This window comes from Phalaenopsis equestris, unplaced genomic scaffold (genome assembly GCF_001263595.1).
Source record: "Phalaenopsis equestris unplaced genomic scaffold, ASM126359v1 Scaffold000533, whole genome shotgun sequence".
Taxonomy (NCBI): Eukaryota; Viridiplantae; Streptophyta; class Magnoliopsida; order Asparagales; family Orchidaceae; genus Phalaenopsis; species Phalaenopsis equestris.
The window spans coordinates 728,667-746,945 of NW_018164973.1; the positions used below are offsets into that span (position 1 = coordinate 728,667).

Here is an 18,279-nt window from a genome sequence, read left to right on the forward strand (position 1 = left end):
AAAGAGTGTTGGTTTGGCTCTATGCCCCTCACGTGACCTGGGAGCAACATCGGGTTCAACAGCGGGAGACACTCGTCTCAGTGTTCCCTTAGTAGTTATAAAAAACAGTTTATCATTATATATCTGGTCTGTGAAGCACATGAAACAGCAAATAATGTGATTAATTTTCAGGGTTGTGCGCTGATTAAATTGCTGAAGTATGCTAATAAATGATAGATGTAGAATTAATGAATTATTTTGAGGTTGTTGAGTTTTTTTTTTTCTATTGTTAATCGAACCATGGGTGACATGGGTGAGCCAACTAAGATCCAGTTGATATTGAGTATATATAATATTTATATTCTGCATACTTTTCAGGTTTATGCAGAACTAAGAACCAGGTTTATTCTATATATATAGTAGATGTTTCCATTCCTTTTTTTAACACCTTGGTTTCCCTTTTACAGGTTCAGAAGCTGTACTCGATGTTGTAAACGGTATTTTGCATAGATTATTTGAAGAGATAGATCACATGGACCAGAAGGTTGTATTTGAATGCTTATTTGAGAAAATATATTGTAGCATAAACAAGGGATGTTTGACTCACCTAATTCAGTTATTGGTACTTCTAACAAATGCTGTTCGTCTTAGCAAGGATGGCCGAGCCTTTGGTGAGATTGAAATTTTTTCCCATTGTACATTAAAATTTTCTGAATTCAGCTATATTTACCTTTTGGGGCATTTACGTACATACCACACAAGTTTTATATATTTGCATATCTAACTCCAAAACATTCATATTTACATGCAAACCACTCAATCTTTTAACATCACAACAAAAATACCGCCATCACTATCTTTTTTTTAAATGAAATACACCTTCTCATGCATAGGCTTATGAAACCAAGGTGTTATGAGTGTAAATGTCAAACTTTGGGTGTTAGATATGTAAATACATAAGGTGTGGCACGTGTGTAAATTTCCCTTACCTTTTTCTCGATGTTCTATTCTTTTGGGGATGCTTGGTGGGTATCTCTTATTCTTCATCTCAGGAACCTGATATTATGATTCTTCGCAATTTTCTCTATTTTTTTTTAGATGAAAACAAAATGGTAGAGCTTATTAGATTACTCATGCATTCCTTCATTGCTTCTCCGGAAATCATCAAGTCCGGAGAGTGTTCTTCTGAGGGTGCATTACCTATCATTCGTAATAAGATTCTGCAGTTAGTGCTTTGTCGGCTGGACACGCCTGAAGGTTGTTCTTATACATGCATCACAATGGAACTTGCTCCAGTGTTTAAGTTAGAACATTCAAGGTATTGGGAGATTAGTTTTTGTTTATGCAGAGCATTGAAGTTTCTTAAAATATTTTGTGTGGGAAAAATGTCAAAATAATCCTTTGACTCTTTATAGGTTGTCATTTAGTTTCAGAGTTTATAAAAATACCACTTTTATCCCTCCCCAAAATCTTTTAATAAGAGCTGAAACAATCTCCACGGTGGACTATTTCAACCCAAGAGTCTGGGGACTAATTTGACACTTTATAGACCCTAGGACTAAAATGTCTTCATATAAACAACCGGGGACTATTTTAACGCTTTATTTTTTGTTTAGTATTTTTCTTGTCCAGTCATGTTGACACATTTATTTTTGCATGTTTTGCAGTTTGCTTATGTTTGTGGAAGGGCTCGTTGACAAGGATCCTGAAGTTGTACTTTCCTTTAGAACTTATATTATCAGGTTGCTTTGCTCAATCTGTTGTTCTGTTATATCATTTGCATAATGCAGCCATTTAATTCGCATTTATTTGCTTCATTTGCAGCGCCATCGATGAAATGATTGAAAAATCATCAGAAGAAGTCCTCATATTGATGCTGAAATTAATCGAGAGACAATCCTGTAATATTCTTGAAGCAATTCCACCGAGGACATGCAAATTCTTTACAGAGACATTAAATTATTGGTCGAACTTTTTAAGTGAAATTGCAAATATCAAAAACGTCTCAGATCTTTTGCCTAATTTAGCTGTTTTATGGGGAGTTATAAGATGTTACCCATCTTTCGAATGTACAAGCGGAACTCCATTATTACTTAAGAATTTGATAGGAATTTTCAGCCAAGTCCTCGAAACCAATGCTGGTAATGCCATTTTTTGGGTTGATAATCATTTACTTTTGGACATTTCAGTGGAATTAACTTTTAGAATTTTCTATAGATGACATTGCAGGTGTTCCAGTTTCCCTTTGGGAAGATCTACTCGGCGATACGTTGAATTCATATCATAAGCTGTTATTGCGCGAGTGTAGTGGGCCTTCAGAAGCTCACATTTTTCTTCATACAGCTAAAAGACACAAATCATCTCCTCGAATATTGTTTGCTGTTGCTGAATTTTTGGATTCTGTCTTATGGTGTAATACCAATTACTTCATCTTAATGTCTTATTCTGTCTTTTGTCCTTTTGAATTCTACAACTTTTTAAGCTAGTGTTTTATTCTTAATGACAGGTCGAACAATGATTACACGAAAATTGGTGTTGAAGATGCTCAGCATTTGATAAGCATTTTTGCGGATAATTTAGCCCTACCTAATAAAGAAATTCGAGTTTCTACGCTACGAATTTTTTCTCATCATGCTCTTCAGGATGAGCTCCCTGTGAGCGGAGATCGGCCTCCCAAGAGAGTTAAATATGATGAATTTGACTCAGATAAAATTTTTGAATCCATCAATGTATTTTTTTGACTTTTTATCAATCTCAAAAGGAGAAAAGTGTTAAAATTGCCCTGACTTTATGTTGGGTGTCATTTTAGAGCTATTTTAGTACCTAGGGTCTATGAAGTGCCAATTTAGCCCCAAATTCTTTTAATACAAGCTGAAATAGTCTCCACAGAGGATTATTTTAGCCCCAATTTAAAGAGCCTAGGGACTAATTTTGGCAATTCTTATAGACTCCGGGACTAAAATGATCCCCTTTAACAGACAGAGGGCTATTTTGACACTTTACTCATTTTAAAGTAATTGTTTAGATACCTTGAATTTAATGTTTGGATGTTTCAGGTTGTCAATCTTTTACTTTCTATTGAAACAACTCCGATTTCTGTATTTACAAGTCGAAAAGCTGTACTTCTAATCTCCAGATTACAGATGGTCTTGGGATCTGGAAAAATACACGATAATTTTGTTCCTGCAATATTGAATGGGGTTATTGGCATCTTACATAATAGATTTTCCCTTCTCTGGGATCCTGCTCTGGAGTGTCTTATTACTTTAATTAGACGATATGGTAAAATTGTTTGGACTCAAGTTGTGCAACATCTTGAATATTATCAATTGAAGTCTCTTTCTGTTGATGAAGCTGTTCTAAAATTGAAATCGGAAAATCTTCAAGCAAAGAGTATACCCTCGTGCTTTATTTCTAAGCCAGTTCGTTATTATTTTTAGTTTTCTTTTTTTTCCTGAGGAATTTACATGCACACCACAATTCTTATGTATGTACATCTAACTCCTAAACTTTAATATTTAAATTCATAACACTTCAATCTTTACCGTCATATAGAAAATAGCACTTTTATGAACTTTCTAAAAGTTAAATGCACCTTTTCATGCATAGGTTTGTAGCATCTAGGTTTTATAAATGTAAATATCAAACTTTTGTTGTTACCTATGTAAATCCATAAAATTTATGTCGTGCGTATCTAAATTTATGGAAGCCTCGTGCATTATTAATTAGATTGTTCCTTTCTGTTGGTTAGCACTATAGATACTTATTTTTTTTCTGTTATCTATCTCATTTACTCTTATGTTATTTCTGCCACGATAATTATTGTCTTGTTTGCATAGGGGTTTCTGTTTTTTTGTAGTGTCTGCTGGCGATGAGCAAGTTCTTCATTATCTTTGACACGCTTTTCTACTAAATTTTCTATCTCTTGTAAACATTGTTCGTCTTTTCTTTTTCTTTACAATAATCTCATCATGAATTTTATTATGGATTTCTCGTGAAACTAGTATGGATGCTCCTGAAAGATTATATTCGAGATGGAAAGAAGTGTCAAAAGGAGCCCTTAACTCTTTGTAAAGGTCAATTTTAGTCCAAGGGTCTATAAAAGTGTTAAATTAGTCCCATAACTTTTTTAATGAGGGCTAAAATAGTCAACCTGGGGATCATTTCAGCCCATATCACAAAGGTCTTAAGTACTAATTTGATACTAATAGAAATTCTAGGACTAAAATAACACCATGTAAATATTCAGGGGAATATTTGGGCACTTTATTCATTTGATATAATTTATTAGTAGTACCCATCGAAAATAAGATAAAACACTGTAAATTGATAATTTGGTAAGTAGATTGAATAGGGGGATTGGATTAATCAAGCTAAATAATAAAATACACTTTTAAAATCAATATATTTTACATTTATGCGAGAGGATTTAACTAACCTTGAGCTTGTACAACATGAAGCTTTGAACTGATGAGGATTCATAATGGTAAGTGAATTAGTTGGATGTTTGAGTACGATAATGATGTTGATTGGGTTTAGTTCTTTTCTCAGGTGAGCAAAGAATTATAATTTGTAGGAAGAAGGTTGAGGATGGATTGCTGGTTATGTTAATAGTTCTGTAAATTCTGGAATGCTAGTCATGTTAATAGTTCGGTAAATCTGTATGGAAATACTCAGATTTTTGTGTTTTGTACCGTGATAGTTCTTTTTTACCCATTTTCATGAATCTCAGCTATTTGTTTGAGGGAAATGCTGCTTGTTTAAACTATTTTACTCCGGTACCGTATAGCTCGTGCCAGTGAATTTCTTTTTGGGGCATTTACATAGATGCCACCCAATTCCTATGTATTTAGAAATCTAGCACCGAAACCCTACTTTTTACATTTTTACCACCCAAATCTTTCATATCGCATAAAAATACCCCTTTTTAACTTTTAAAGTGTGAAATATACCTTTTCATGCATAGGTAAGGTGGCATATATGTGAAAAATTGAACTTTAGGTGTTATATATGTTAATACATAAGAATTGAGTGGCATGTATGTAAATCTTCCATTTTTTTTCATCACCTTGGTAATCTACAACAGTCTCTTAGCTTTTTCTACCATTCTTTTTATGCAGCTCTTGTCCAGTGCTTTAAAACAAATTTTGAACGTGAATTTGATAGCACGCCATGCATAACAGTGATGAATCTTTTGCTTAAGGCTCTTCAAAAAATACCCCAAATGGCAGAATCTCATTCCCGCCAACTTATTCCACTTTTCTTGAAGTTTTTGGGCTATACTGATGTTGACACATTCAGGTTCCTGTCGTTGAACAGACTTTAGTGCTTTGATTTCTTCTTCTGGTTGTTTGTTTTTGATAGGTTGCTTTTTTTGTTAATTTTTCCTCAGTGTTGAATCATTTAGAGAATATAAGTGTACTGGAAAGGAATGGAGGTCAGTTCTCAAAGAATGGTTGAGCTTGCTGAAACTAATGCACAATTCCCGATCTTTGTATCAAGGTGAAGCTCTCAAGGATGTTCTATTAAACAGGTTGGTTCAGCTAAATTACACGTGATTATTAATAACAATATTGCTGTTTTTTTTTATTAAACAGTCTGATATATTCATGTTTATTTTAATTTTTTATAAATCGATGATAAATTATATATTATTTCTTCAGGCTTCTTGATGAAATTGACCCTGATATACAGCTGAGAGTTATAGATTGCTTATTAAACTGGAAGGATGACTACCTCATTCCATATGATCAGCATCTTAAAAATCTGATAATTTCTAGGAATATTCGTGAAGAACTCACCACATGGGCTGTTTCTATAGACTCCAAAAATATTCAGAAAGAACACAGGGCTCATTTAATTCCTGTTGTTGTTAGATTGCTAACACCGAAAGTGAGGAAGATTAAAACACTTACATTACATAAGGTTTTGGTCTCATTGTGCTGCTGTTTCTATTGAGTCTATTATTGTTTGTTTGTTCTCCAGCTGAAGAAATTTCTCTTCCTGATTGTGTTTTTTTCAGCATGCAGTTATGAACATTCGAAGAGCAATTCTTTGCTTTTTAGCACAACTCGAAGTCAATGATCTTCATCTATTCTTTTTTCTACTGTTGAAGCCATTGTTGAGCAAACATCATGGAACCAATGCCCTAGTTGCAGGCCAATGGAAATCACTTGCTTTTAATTGTTTAATCTTTCAACCTGTTGCAGATATTTCGTTGAAGAAGAAATATGGATTCCTATATGTTCTAGAGGATGTCCTTAAAACTTTTGATGATTTACACATCATGCCATTTCTTAGTCCATTAATGACTTTTGTTGCCTTAATTCTTGAGAACTGCATGTCAAATATCAAAGCTGAAGATAGCAGAAAAATCTGTGCTTCAAAAGTTGGTGCTGTTGGGGATTCAGGGGTTGAGGATGCAGAAACTTCAGCACATAGTTCTCTTGCGGTTAGTTAAAAAACTACGTTTCTGACAATTTATGCGTCCCAACTTTTTTTAAACATTCAAATAAAACTGTTTCATGACAGTTGGTGTGCATGAAGTTAATTTGATTTACAAGGCGACAAGCTTCATAAGTATAGTAAAGTGATGGGGCATTAGTAATTTAGTATATTTATGGGGTTTTTACAACATACCACACAATTATTTTGTATTTATATATCTAACACCTAAGCATTCATATTTACATGGATGCCTTCCAAATTTTTAACATCACATCATAAATATCACCATCACTATCTTCTTAGAAATTAAGTACAAATTTTCATGTATATATTTATGACACCTAGGCATTATAAATGTAAATATCAAACTGTAGATGTTAGATATGTAAATAAATAAGAATTGTGTGGTATATATGTACTTTTCACTAAAAGCTAAAACTAAGTAGTTGAGATTGCTGGCTTTTTACCATAATTCGTCACAAACTTTAAAAAAGGATACTGGAGCATGACAAATCCTGAAAAATACTAGTCAAAATGCTTATGGCTGTGACATGTGAATATGTACACGAGCTAACTAAAACTAATACCATGGATATCTAAAATGATGTAGTACTTGTGAATTCATTTTAAAGCACACCACTCCAGAATTCACCTAGGGACAGTGATATCAAATGCGGGTGATAAAGATGTAATTTTGATAGTTATTTGGTAAATAAAGTTGTGATAGTGGCATAACAATGTTAAATATGTGTCCATACAATCCTTGCTGCATTCAGTAGTGGCCAGAGATGTGTTGGAGGTTTGTTTAAAAAGGATTGCTTTTGCTTTATGGCCTTCCGCTCCCATTATTTCACAATTAGCTTTTTATTTTTATCAATTATACTGTTTTTGGCAACTAATATTGAGTTCTTCTTCTCTTACTCATATAAGCAAATGTTTATAGGTAAAGGACCCATATTTTGTCACATATTTTGTCTTTAACGATCTCTTGTTTTTTTTATGATTTTATAACTAGACACCTTATGCTTCATGTAAGATTCCATGTTCTCGCTTCTTTATTCGTATTCATTAAATGGAGCAAATGCCTAAAATAATCCCTCGATTATTAACCTGTGACCAATTAATTACAGAGGTTTAAAGTGCTTCTTTACTTTAGTCCCATATTATTAAATATTGATCTAAATTAGTTCATAGGGTAAATTTCATTGTTAAAGTTAACACCAACTGTTAAATTTGTGCGTATTTTAAGAATTGGAATTTTAAATGAAATTTTATTATTATTATTTCTCTATATTCATATGTAATAAATTATTTAAATTTATGAATGAGGATTTTTGATGAAGTTAATAATCAAATATAGTCCCAAAGTAGAAAGAATTTAGTATTTAAATTAATAGAGTAATCATAAAATATTTTTTTATATAATTGAAAAATAATTTATTAACTATGAAAGGGAACTATTAATAAAAAAAAATCATTTAAATTTCCTATTCTTAAAATATCCGTAAAGTTAAAAATTGTTGTTAACTTTAACCATGAATCTTTGCCTAAGGATCAATTCAGATCAATTTTTAATAGTCCGGGACTAAAATGGAGCACTTTAAAACTCTGTAATTAAATTGGTCACTTGTTAATAGTTAGAAAAATATTTTGTGCTTTTATTCTCATTCTATGATTTTACTTGTATATCATAACTGCCACTCTTAATCACCAGATTTTTTTTCTCTATAGTGGTGCACATCTAGTAAGCAGTTCAAGGATTTGCGATCTTTATGTTTGAAGATTTTATCTTCTGCTCTGAACAAGCATGATAGCCACGACTTTGGTTGTGAGTTTTGGGACATTTTCTTCAACTCTGTGAAGCCTCTAATAGACAATTTCAAGAATGAGGGTTCTAGCAGTGAAAAACCGAGCTCATTATTTTCTTGTTTTCTTGCTATGAGTCGAAGCCCCATACTTGTATATTTCTTAAACAGGGTGGCTAATCTTGTTCCTGCTATCTTTTCAATTCTTACCGTGAGGACTGCTTCTGATGCCATTATATCTTCAGTGCTTAGTTTTGTTGAGAATTTGTTGAACCTGGGAAATGATTTTGATCAAGAGAATGACTCTATAAAATCTGTGTTCTATCCTCACCTCGAAGTACTCATCAAGAATTTTCATGAACTTTTCATGTCCGGCGAAGATTCAAACAAGTAATTCTTCTCTTTTTCTCTCTTGTACATAGCTTCTGGAATTGAGATATCAGTTGCAATCTTACGCTGTTGATCTTCCCTTTTTATACATATCAAACACTAAACCTTTACTTTTCACATTTATACCACTTGTTTTCATGCATAATTATGGTGGCTTGCGCACATGTGAAGATTGAAGTTTAGGTGTTAGATATGTAAATACTAGAAATTGAGTGGTATAAGCAAGCCAACATTTAACATCCTTTGTACTCGCTAATTAAATGGTTGATTAATGATGTCTTTATCTATAGTTCATAGATTTTGTTAAAATACTATATCTTTGAAGCATTTAAGTTCAATAATTTAAACTATCTGTCCTTTTTCTTTCGGCTAGTAATAATTAAGAAGAATTATTCGATGTTTAAACATTTATTTGAGCATTTATATACTTCATTAACGAATTATGTTTTGCTTGTTATAATGCCCGATTAGTCTTATTTTTTGCTTCATGATATTTTGCTTCAACTAGCCTTGTTACTAAGCTAAATGCGAGTATGTTGGTTTGCTCATTTCTTTAGTTTTATGATAGGAAATCCACCATTTCGCTGGGAAAGAAAGAGCTGAGGATATTCAAAATGATGGCGAATTATGTGAAAAATCATTCCACAGCTGTTCAATTCCTTGATTTACTTCTCCTTTTTTTCAAAAGAAAAGTTTTAGATTTCGGTGAGGTGATACTTCAAGTCCGCAGTTATTGCGTCATCAATTTAGTTTTGTGTTTTGACAACAGTTATTTTTCTTTGTTTACTTTTTCAGCTGATTGCTTGGAAGCATTGCTTGTTATGAAGAATATCTTACAGTATTTACCTACCAATGATGACAACACATCTGGAAAGATTCTAAAATCTATCTTTCCAATCCTCTCAGTTGCGGGAATAGATCTTCGGCTTTGCATATGTGATATCATTGATAACCTCGCGCTGATTGATTCATCTTTAACTTATCTGGTACTTTATTTGTTGGTTGCAATTTTCTAATTACTTTTTCCACCTCCAAAACAAATAAGGAATTTGTTATGCAAACGTGCTTATTTTTTCTCTCTTTATCATTAGAACATAGTACTACCCCGTATTTGTAACATTTTTTCTACTTGGTATAATTTACAGGCTAGGCTTCTTCGCGACTTAAATGCTGTATCTTTTATGGATATTGGAGAGTTAGATTATGATACAATAATCAGTGCATACGAGAAAATAAACCCAGAATTATTTTCTTTACTCGAAGTCAATCATACATTGCTTATCCTGTCACATTGTGTATATTATATGTCATCTGATGAATTAATCCTTCGACAGTGTGCATCAAAATCTTTGCTAGCATTCATTCAGTTTGCTTCGTCATATCTAAAAACAGAATCAAATATTTTTTTTACGCATGATGCTGAAGGTAAACAAGCATCTTGTGCAGCTTTAGAAACATGCGGTAAATCGAATTGGACGAAGGCTTGCATTCTACTGATAATAAATGATGTTCTTTTGAAGAACATGAAAGAAGCTTTGACGAAGGAAATCTCCATCCAAAAAGTATGTTGTTGATGAGCTTTATAATTTTGTCATGTCAGCCCCTTATTTTTTTTTAATGATATATAATAACTGTTCTATCAGGAATGGATGACTCTTCTTCGTGAAATGATTTATAATCTTCATGAAGTTCCGGCTCTGTATGCATTTAGACCGCTATGTAGTGAGGATCCTGAAGTCGATTTTTTCAACAATATTCTCCACCTGCAGGTGACTTCTTCATCTTCTAAGTTGTTTTTACATAATCTGTGCTGCTCTTATCAAAATTTAAGTTGTCTGCAGATACATAGGAGAAGAAGGGCTTTGTTGCGATTTAGAAATGTTATCAGTGCTGGAAATTTCACAGAGGTACCATGCTTTACTTGTAGAGTGTTTCTAATTAAGCAGAAGTAAAGATGACTTGGTGTTTTTTTTTCATAATTGCAGAACATTGCTGTAAACATATTTGTTCCTCTGTTTTTAAATATGATGTTTGAAGTGAAATCTGGGAAAGGGGAGCATATAAGGGATGAATGCTTGGATTCACTCGCTTATATAGCAAATAAGATGCAATGGGAATCATATCGTTCCTTTCTAATGAAATGTTTTCGTGAAATTAGTGGTCGTCCAGAAAAACAAAAACTCTTAGTAAGATTGATTTGTGCTATATTGGACAACTTTCATTTCTTCGCTTCTAACTCTTGTGAGAATGATAAAGTTTATTCTTCTGATGCTTTACGTTCTGATAATCCTCAAGGGAATGCAATTGTGAAATTAAAAGATAAATCTTCTGCTAAAACTATTCCTGAAATAGAGTCTTATCTTGAAAAAACAGTCCTTCCTCAAATTCAGAAGATCCTGAGCATGGATTCCGAAAAAGTCAACGTTAATATTAGTCTCGCTGCCCTTAAGTTACTAAAACTTCTATCTTCTGATATTATGGATTCACAACTTTCTAGCATCATTCACCACATTTGTGCGTTCTTAAAGAATCGTCTTGAAAGTGTGAGAGACGAAGCACGATCTGCTTTGGCTGCATGCACGAAAGAGCTAGGATTGGAATATCTGCACTTTATAGTTAAAGTCATGCAATCAAATCTTAAGCGAGGCTATGAAATGCATGTTTTAGGATATAGTTTGTATTTCATTTTATCGAAGACTCTCACAGGTAGAGCAACAGGGATCTTGGATTACTGTTTAGAAGAACTCCTCCTTATCACTGAAAATGACATTTTTGGAGATGTTGCTGAAGAGAAAGAGGTCGAGAAAATTGCTTTGAAAATGAAAGAAACTCGGAAAAGCAAATCTTTTGATACTCTCAAGTTGATTTCACAGAACATTACTTTCAGAACTCATGCTATGAAGCTTCTCTCTCCCATACATAAACATATTGAGAAGAATCTCACACCAAAAATAAAGCGGAGACTTGAAATAATTTTGTTCCATATAGCCTCCGGAATTGAATGTAATCCATCAGCTCAAACCGCTGAGTTATTTATCTTTGTTTATGGGCTCATTGAAGACCGTATTGGAACAAATGAAAATATTTCTTTTCATGGTATGAAAAATTCTCATCTTGTTACTGTGTTCGCTCTTGAAATGCTGCATAATCGTTTGAAGAAGATGAAGTTGGACGAGAAGGACCCGCAGCTTCTTTCGATGTTAGATCCGTTTGTCAAACAGCTTGGATACTGTCTGAATTCTAAATTTGAAAATATTTTATCTGCAACATTTAGATGCCTTTCTCCACTGTTTAAGCTCCCCTTGCCATCATTGGATGCAGAAGCTGATAAAATCAAGTCTTCGCTCCTTTCTATTGTTCAGAGATCTGGAGATGGAAGCAGTCCGTTGGTCCAATCCTGTTTAAAGCTGCTTATGATGCTGTTACGGAGCACAAGGATTTCAATTTCACATAATGAACTTCACATGATTATTCGATTTCCAATGTTTATTGATATTCAAACTCGTCCTTCCACTTTAGCGCTCTCGCTTTTGAAGGCAATTCTCGCACGAAAACTCGTCGTTCATGAAATTTACGACATAGTTTTGCGAGTTGCTGAACTAATGGTCACGAGTCAGTCAGAATCGATTCGCAGGAAATGCAGCGAGATCATGTTACAGTTTCTTCTTGAGTATCATCTCTCTGACAAGAGATTGCAGCAACATATGGATTTCTTACTGTCAAATCTTAGGTAATATGGATCTATTGTACTTTTTTTTTTCTCTTAACTCGGATTATTTATTTGGAATTTCTGCAGCTATGAACATCCATCAGGAAGAGAGTCTGTGCTGGACATGCTTCATGTTATTTTGGTTAAATTTCCTAGAAGTATTATTGATAGTCATGTTCAGTCTTTTTTTCTTCACCTAGTGGTTTCCTTAGCCAATGAGCAAGACCAGAGGGTCCGGTCCATGGTTTCAACAGTTCTCAAGGAACTGATTGGTCGAACTAGTCAGCAGATGCTGCAACCAATTCTAGAATATACCCTATCATGGTATTTTGGCGAGAAACAATATTTATGGAGCGCGTCTGCGCAGGTTATCCGATTTTCTTATTCCTTTCAGTATATTTATGGAGCGCGTCTACTGCATTAATATTGTTTAGTTATTGCTTAATGTTTTTGCAAAATTCTGCTTTTTGTCATTTTAAGGGTAAAATATAATTTAAAATTTTGAATGATTCTACTTTCTTTTGTTTTTGATACTACTAACTGTTCATTTCAGTAATTTTATGACCAGTATACCCTTTAATAAGATGGAGGGATGGTATTCTTGTCTCTTTTAAGATGCTCAATTATATGATTTTCTCAATACCCTTCTCCTCGTTTCCTCTCCAATACTTTCTTTTATTTTAGGTACTTCCCTTCACAATTCAATTCATGAAAAGTTCATGGTCAATTCCTTTAGTATCAGAGCAGATATCCAATGACTTTTAGTAAAAGAGTTCATTGTAAAATTTGCAATTTTACATCAATGACTTTTATTATATTTGCAAAATCACATCAAAGCTCCTTCCACTTTCTCATTCACATTCCTATACCCACATGAATTCCCCAGCCTCCTAAAACTGATCGCCTAAATCCAAACTGGCGTCATAATCCCTAATTGAATCAAACAATCTTAGCCTAGTGCTGTCGGCATCTTTTCCACTCCCCATTACAGCAATTTCCCATGATTGATCATTGAAGTAAACTCTTATCTATAATTTCAGCCCTACATATCTAGCCTTTCCGCAACCTAATATTCAAGCATCAGCATCTAACACCTTATTCTTCATCCTGTTCCATATAAACCATACAAAATTCCGCTTCAAATTCTAAATATCAACCACCTTGAACAATCATCCAATTTGATGCAATACAAAGATGCTAAAGTAGAAGAAGACTGGGATTCATTATTATGCCTTAATGGACACCTTCTTTGTGAGTATTAGATAAAAGGAGGATTCACATACCCATCACCTCAAACACTTTAATTTACATTTATAACATCTTCAAACTTTATTTACTTAACTTTTAAATACAACAACAATACCACATTGCGTGCCGCCGTAACCCCCATTGTGAACTCTATCTCGTTTCTTGCATGTCATTGAACCTAGAGGTATATCTTTACTGGAATTTCCTTACCCTGATCCTCATTCTCCCACTCTTTCTCCCACATAGCTGCAGGATTCTCTATCCTTTGCCAACAAAAACCTGGGGCACTCTCAACCCTCAGAGCCTACTCTTAAAATTTCCATTTTTGTACGAGGTGTTTGCATTAAATACATGGATGCAGATTAGACATTAGAGAACATATAAAATTCTCTTCTGCATACATCTATAACATTGAAGTCCCTTGTCATCATAGCATTTTTTCTGTTTTTAGCGGAGAGCCTGGAACATTTCTTCAGCTTTGAAGATAAGTACTTTGTGCTTCTTTCATCAGTGACATAATAGATTGGAACATCTATTGAGTCTCCATTAAAGTGATTAATTTTATAATTGTTCAGACTGAGAGGACTAAATGAAGACCTTTAGTTATATATAATCCATAAGAACTAAGAATTTGGTTAAGCCAAAACTTGTAGCTATAACAGCAGTTAGCTTTGCAGCTAACACCGAGGCGGTGTTTTGGCCGCTATCGGGATTTACGTTAAATAGGATTAGTAAATCTGATAAATTCTGCATGGAGATGGAGCTCGTCGATAGCATTATAAATCCTTTAAACTCATCTTTCATTCAGATTATTCAATCCGGATTTACGTCATAGTAGAGACGGAACACAACTTAAAGTAATAGAACATGAAAAATTTCAATGTAACGGTGCCTTGGATTTAAGTTTCATTTTTTGTGTTCTTTGTCTGAATTAAGTTAAGTGCATTCCTAAATACTGTTAAATGTATGCTACGAAGCACCACCCAAGCGCAATAACTGTATGTGATTATAGTTTTGTTCTTTTAAAAAAGAAACCTTACATTTTCCCCTCCCCTCTCCTCTCTCCCCTCTCCCCTCTCCTTCTCACTGGCTTCTCTCTACTCCAGCAGCGTTGACCGTGATGGCTTCCTTAACCAGAGAAGAAAACATTTATATGTCTAAGATTGAAGAAGTTGGTGCTCGAAAGTGACTTTGGCATCGTATTATGAAGAGGATATGCAGTGTTTGTCTTCACCTCAGTGTGAGAGCTTTCTAGTTACTATTGTGAGGACCATGAACCCGAGAGGGGAGAGAGGGTTTTTGGCTTTAGATTTATCTGTGATTGCGCTTAGAGTATTCCACATAGAATCAAGATGGATTTGGACTGTGTTGACCTCATTTTTATGAGATCTTTTTTTTTTCTTCCTCTTCTTCTCTTAGTGGACTAGAGCTGGGACCCACCCCTCTTAAAAATTCGAACCACTTCCTGATCGGTCGAGTGGTTATGATTTTGAGCTGTCAACACTTGGTTGAGTGGCTAAGATCATGTACCATCACCGCTGGGTTGAGTGGCTAGGACCAATACGTCAGGGGGCCCGAGAAGAGTTCCTATAGGATTTAAATGCTTTAGGACACCCATTATGACTTTCATGCTTTCACACTCACAAATGTCACAATTCGAACAACTGACACACAAAAATATCATAATTCATGTCACCTATACCTGTAAAAGTTTCACAATTAATAAAAACGTAAATCAATTTTGAGACGATCGATCATATACCAAAATTTGAAGAAAATTGAATTTGACTTATTTTTTGCCCGATCGTTGATTGCGCCGTCGCATCTAGAACGTCGATTTTAATCGAGAAAACAGCCATATTGCTTGAGTTTCTTACACGTAAGAAATGCACGAATTATTACTCAAATATGGTACAATTATAGGAAAAATAGTCAAACGACATCGGATGACGAAACGGATTGTGCCAGTGCATCCGGGACGTCGATTTTAGCTGTAGGGGACATTCATTACATTATGATGACGAGTCCAAGCCAGAAATGAGTAAATTAGGGCTTTCAAATGTCAAAATAAAAAAAAAATAAATATATTTAAAACCCATTTCACCTAACTCACGCACACTCCCAGATGGCTCGGCTCTTCTCTGTCACGCGCGAGCCCTGACCAAGCCTTATCCCTCTTCTCCTCGCTCGGTCCAACCGCTCGCTCGCCTCCTCTCCCGTGATCGACAGCACCCGGGCGTGTGCTAGCTCGTGCGCTCCTCTCTTAGCGAGTCTCCTGGTTCGATCGTGAGCCCCCAGCGCACGAGACTCCTTCTCTTCTTTGCAAGCCGCTTGACCGAACAACTCCCAAATTGTGAAGCTTTACCTTGCCGATCCCTTATCTTCTCGAGGCCGCATTATCTCCACCCTAAATGCGCCTCTTCCTCTCCCGTTACCTCATTTGGTCACTTCATCAGGGTAGGTACAGCTCCTTTTTTCCCTGCCTATAAAAGCCCTACCTAGGGCAGGGTTAGCGGTGGTTGAAGCTTGGGAGAGGAGGAAGTGCTGCCAAAATTTTGTGTCCCGCTCGATATTCTTAATTGTCTACTAGGTATTCTTGTTTGGTTCCTTCGTTTTCTTGCCGGGTGGCTCGATTTATTTTTGCGTGACTGCTTATTGGGCTACCAACGTATTATCTCTTTGCGAAAACTTGAAAAAGTTTGCATGGGAATCAACTGATGCGCATGTAAATTTGTTGTTATTCTTTAATGGCTGCACATAGGGAATAAGTGTTCCTTTGCGGGTTTGCCGGTTTTGGCACTTCAAGCGTTCAAATACAAAGTTTATGAGGGGTCAAATGGTCATTTACTGCAGGAATTAAATATCTCTTTGATGGAATTTACTCTCTTTGCTGAAATTTACCTTCTTTGCTGAAATTTATATGTAGCTTTTATTTGTTTGCATATTTAACACCTAAACTCTGCTCATTACACCCATGCCCTTCAAATCTCTCACGTCGCATGAAACTCACTTCAATCTTGCCTTTTAAATAAGGAATACATCTTCTATGCATAGTCAAAGTGGTAGGTATGTAAAAAATTGAGGCTTGGGTGCTAAATATTTAAAACATATATAGGCTGGATAGTTTATATGCAGATTTCTTATTTTAGATTCCTCATTTCAGATTTCTTATTTTAGATTCCTCATTTCAAATTTCTTATTTTTTTCCCTTTATATTTGCACGCATAACACTTAAGGTGGACATGTACATATGCGGGTCTTTGTCACTTTATCCTTAAAGGCAATCACATTTGTGCAAAATTTTACTAGAGTATCGCTTATACATCTATGGGCTTATGCGTACGATACCTAAGTATATGTGTATAATTGCTATTCCTTATTATACTTATTCCCCTTTCCCCTCTTTACAAATGATTGTTTGCTTAGCTTTTTTGATTAAGGGGATATGTCGAGGGTCGAGCTTTATGGTTTGTCGATATTGATTCAACGAAACTTTTTTTAGTGTATGCTATACATAGAAAGGCCATGCGGCTTGCTGATTTTGGCTTTCTTGTTATATGCCCCGAACTATTTAGAACTCCGAGGCTCATTGATTTGGGTCGAAACTTTGGTTGTTCAATGGTTTCATTGCTCGGTTACTTTGTGCTTTACTTAAAAAAAAATGAAAGCTTTCATGTTTTTTTTGCAAAGGGCGGAAAGTTTTGGTGCTTGGCTTTGTATAAATTTGAAGTTATACAGACTGGTTTTATGCAAGTTGGAAATCCGTTTGGTTTGACGTACATCTGGAGTTATACAAGCCGTTTTTTTATGCGAATCTGATATTCATATGGATTGGTTTTTTGTAAATTTGAAACCATACGGTCTGTTTCGAAGTTCTTATGGGTCGGCATTATAGAAATCTTGTTGAGGAGCATGCAATTCTTATGTATTTACATGTCAAAAGATTCAGAATCTGTTGGGGGGCTTTTGCTTACAGTTTTGGAGTCGGTTCTATGGGTTTTCACTTACCTTTAGGTACTGTTTTGGGCTGATTACATGTTACACTTGGGGACTTTCAAATTGTTGATTTTGAGCCTTATGAATCACTGTTCGGGGTGCCTTCCTTGCTGTTTTTGGAGGGGTTTTGGGGCTGTCATTGCTCAACTTCCTCACTGATTTGGGCACTGTTTTGAGGCATTTTGGTGGGCTGATTTGAAGTAACCGATGCATAGTTTTAAGGCTTTTTAGTGTGTTCTTTTGGAAACTTAAAAATATGTTTTGAGGGCCGATCCATCATTCATTTCTCTACTCTTTCAAGTGGATTAGTCCCTCTATCTCACCCCATTTTTCTTCTTTTATTTCCATGTTTCTTAGTTTGATTTAGGTGCTTATGTTTGAAACAAAAGCGCACATATATAGCCGTGGCTATATATGAACCCATATATAGCCGTGACTATATATGAACCATCAAACATGGTTGTAAGTCGGAAGGTTTCATGGTTTAAAGGCATGACAAAGACATCTATTAATAAAGCTAAATAATATTGCATTCTACGACACTGGAACTCGATCCAGGGATCTGGTGAAAGTGTAGGATGTATATATTATTCATCTACACTGGTCTAGTAAGGCCCCTTGCCTTCTTAGGTTGCTGAAGGTCCTAGCCCGGTATAGGGGTGTAAACGAGCCGAACACGAGCGAGCCATGCTCAGCTTGTGTTCT

At 35.0% G+C, this 18,279-nt stretch overlaps 1 protein-coding gene across 1 annotated transcript in view; it reads left to right on the forward strand.

The window, feature by feature from the left end:
• The window catches only part of LOC110028843 (small subunit processome component 20 homolog), a 44,198-nt gene that overhangs the window by 12,493 nt on the left and 13,426 nt on the right, over positions 1–18,279 (forward strand). The window contains exons 9-27 of the mRNA XM_020730859.1: positions 447–650; positions 1,078–1,297; positions 1,647–1,721; positions 1,804–2,120; positions 2,197–2,389; positions 2,486–2,708; positions 3,036–3,372; positions 5,100–5,280; positions 5,372–5,512; positions 5,643–5,904; positions 6,002–6,430; positions 8,158–8,621; positions 9,190–9,326; positions 9,417–9,607; positions 9,767–10,183; positions 10,265–10,390; positions 10,463–10,528; positions 10,607–12,351; positions 12,418–12,697. Coding sequence (XP_020586518.1) covers positions 447–650; positions 1,078–1,297; positions 1,647–1,721; positions 1,804–2,120; positions 2,197–2,389; positions 2,486–2,708; positions 3,036–3,372; positions 5,100–5,280; positions 5,372–5,512; positions 5,643–5,904; positions 6,002–6,430; positions 8,158–8,621; positions 9,190–9,326; positions 9,417–9,607; positions 9,767–10,183; positions 10,265–10,390; positions 10,463–10,528; positions 10,607–12,351; positions 12,418–12,697 — 6,008 coding nt within the window. The remainder of the gene's footprint in view (positions 1–446; positions 651–1,077; positions 1,298–1,646; positions 1,722–1,803; positions 2,121–2,196; positions 2,390–2,485; positions 2,709–3,035; positions 3,373–5,099; positions 5,281–5,371; positions 5,513–5,642; positions 5,905–6,001; positions 6,431–8,157; positions 8,622–9,189; positions 9,327–9,416; positions 9,608–9,766; positions 10,184–10,264; positions 10,391–10,462; positions 10,529–10,606; positions 12,352–12,417; positions 12,698–18,279) is intronic.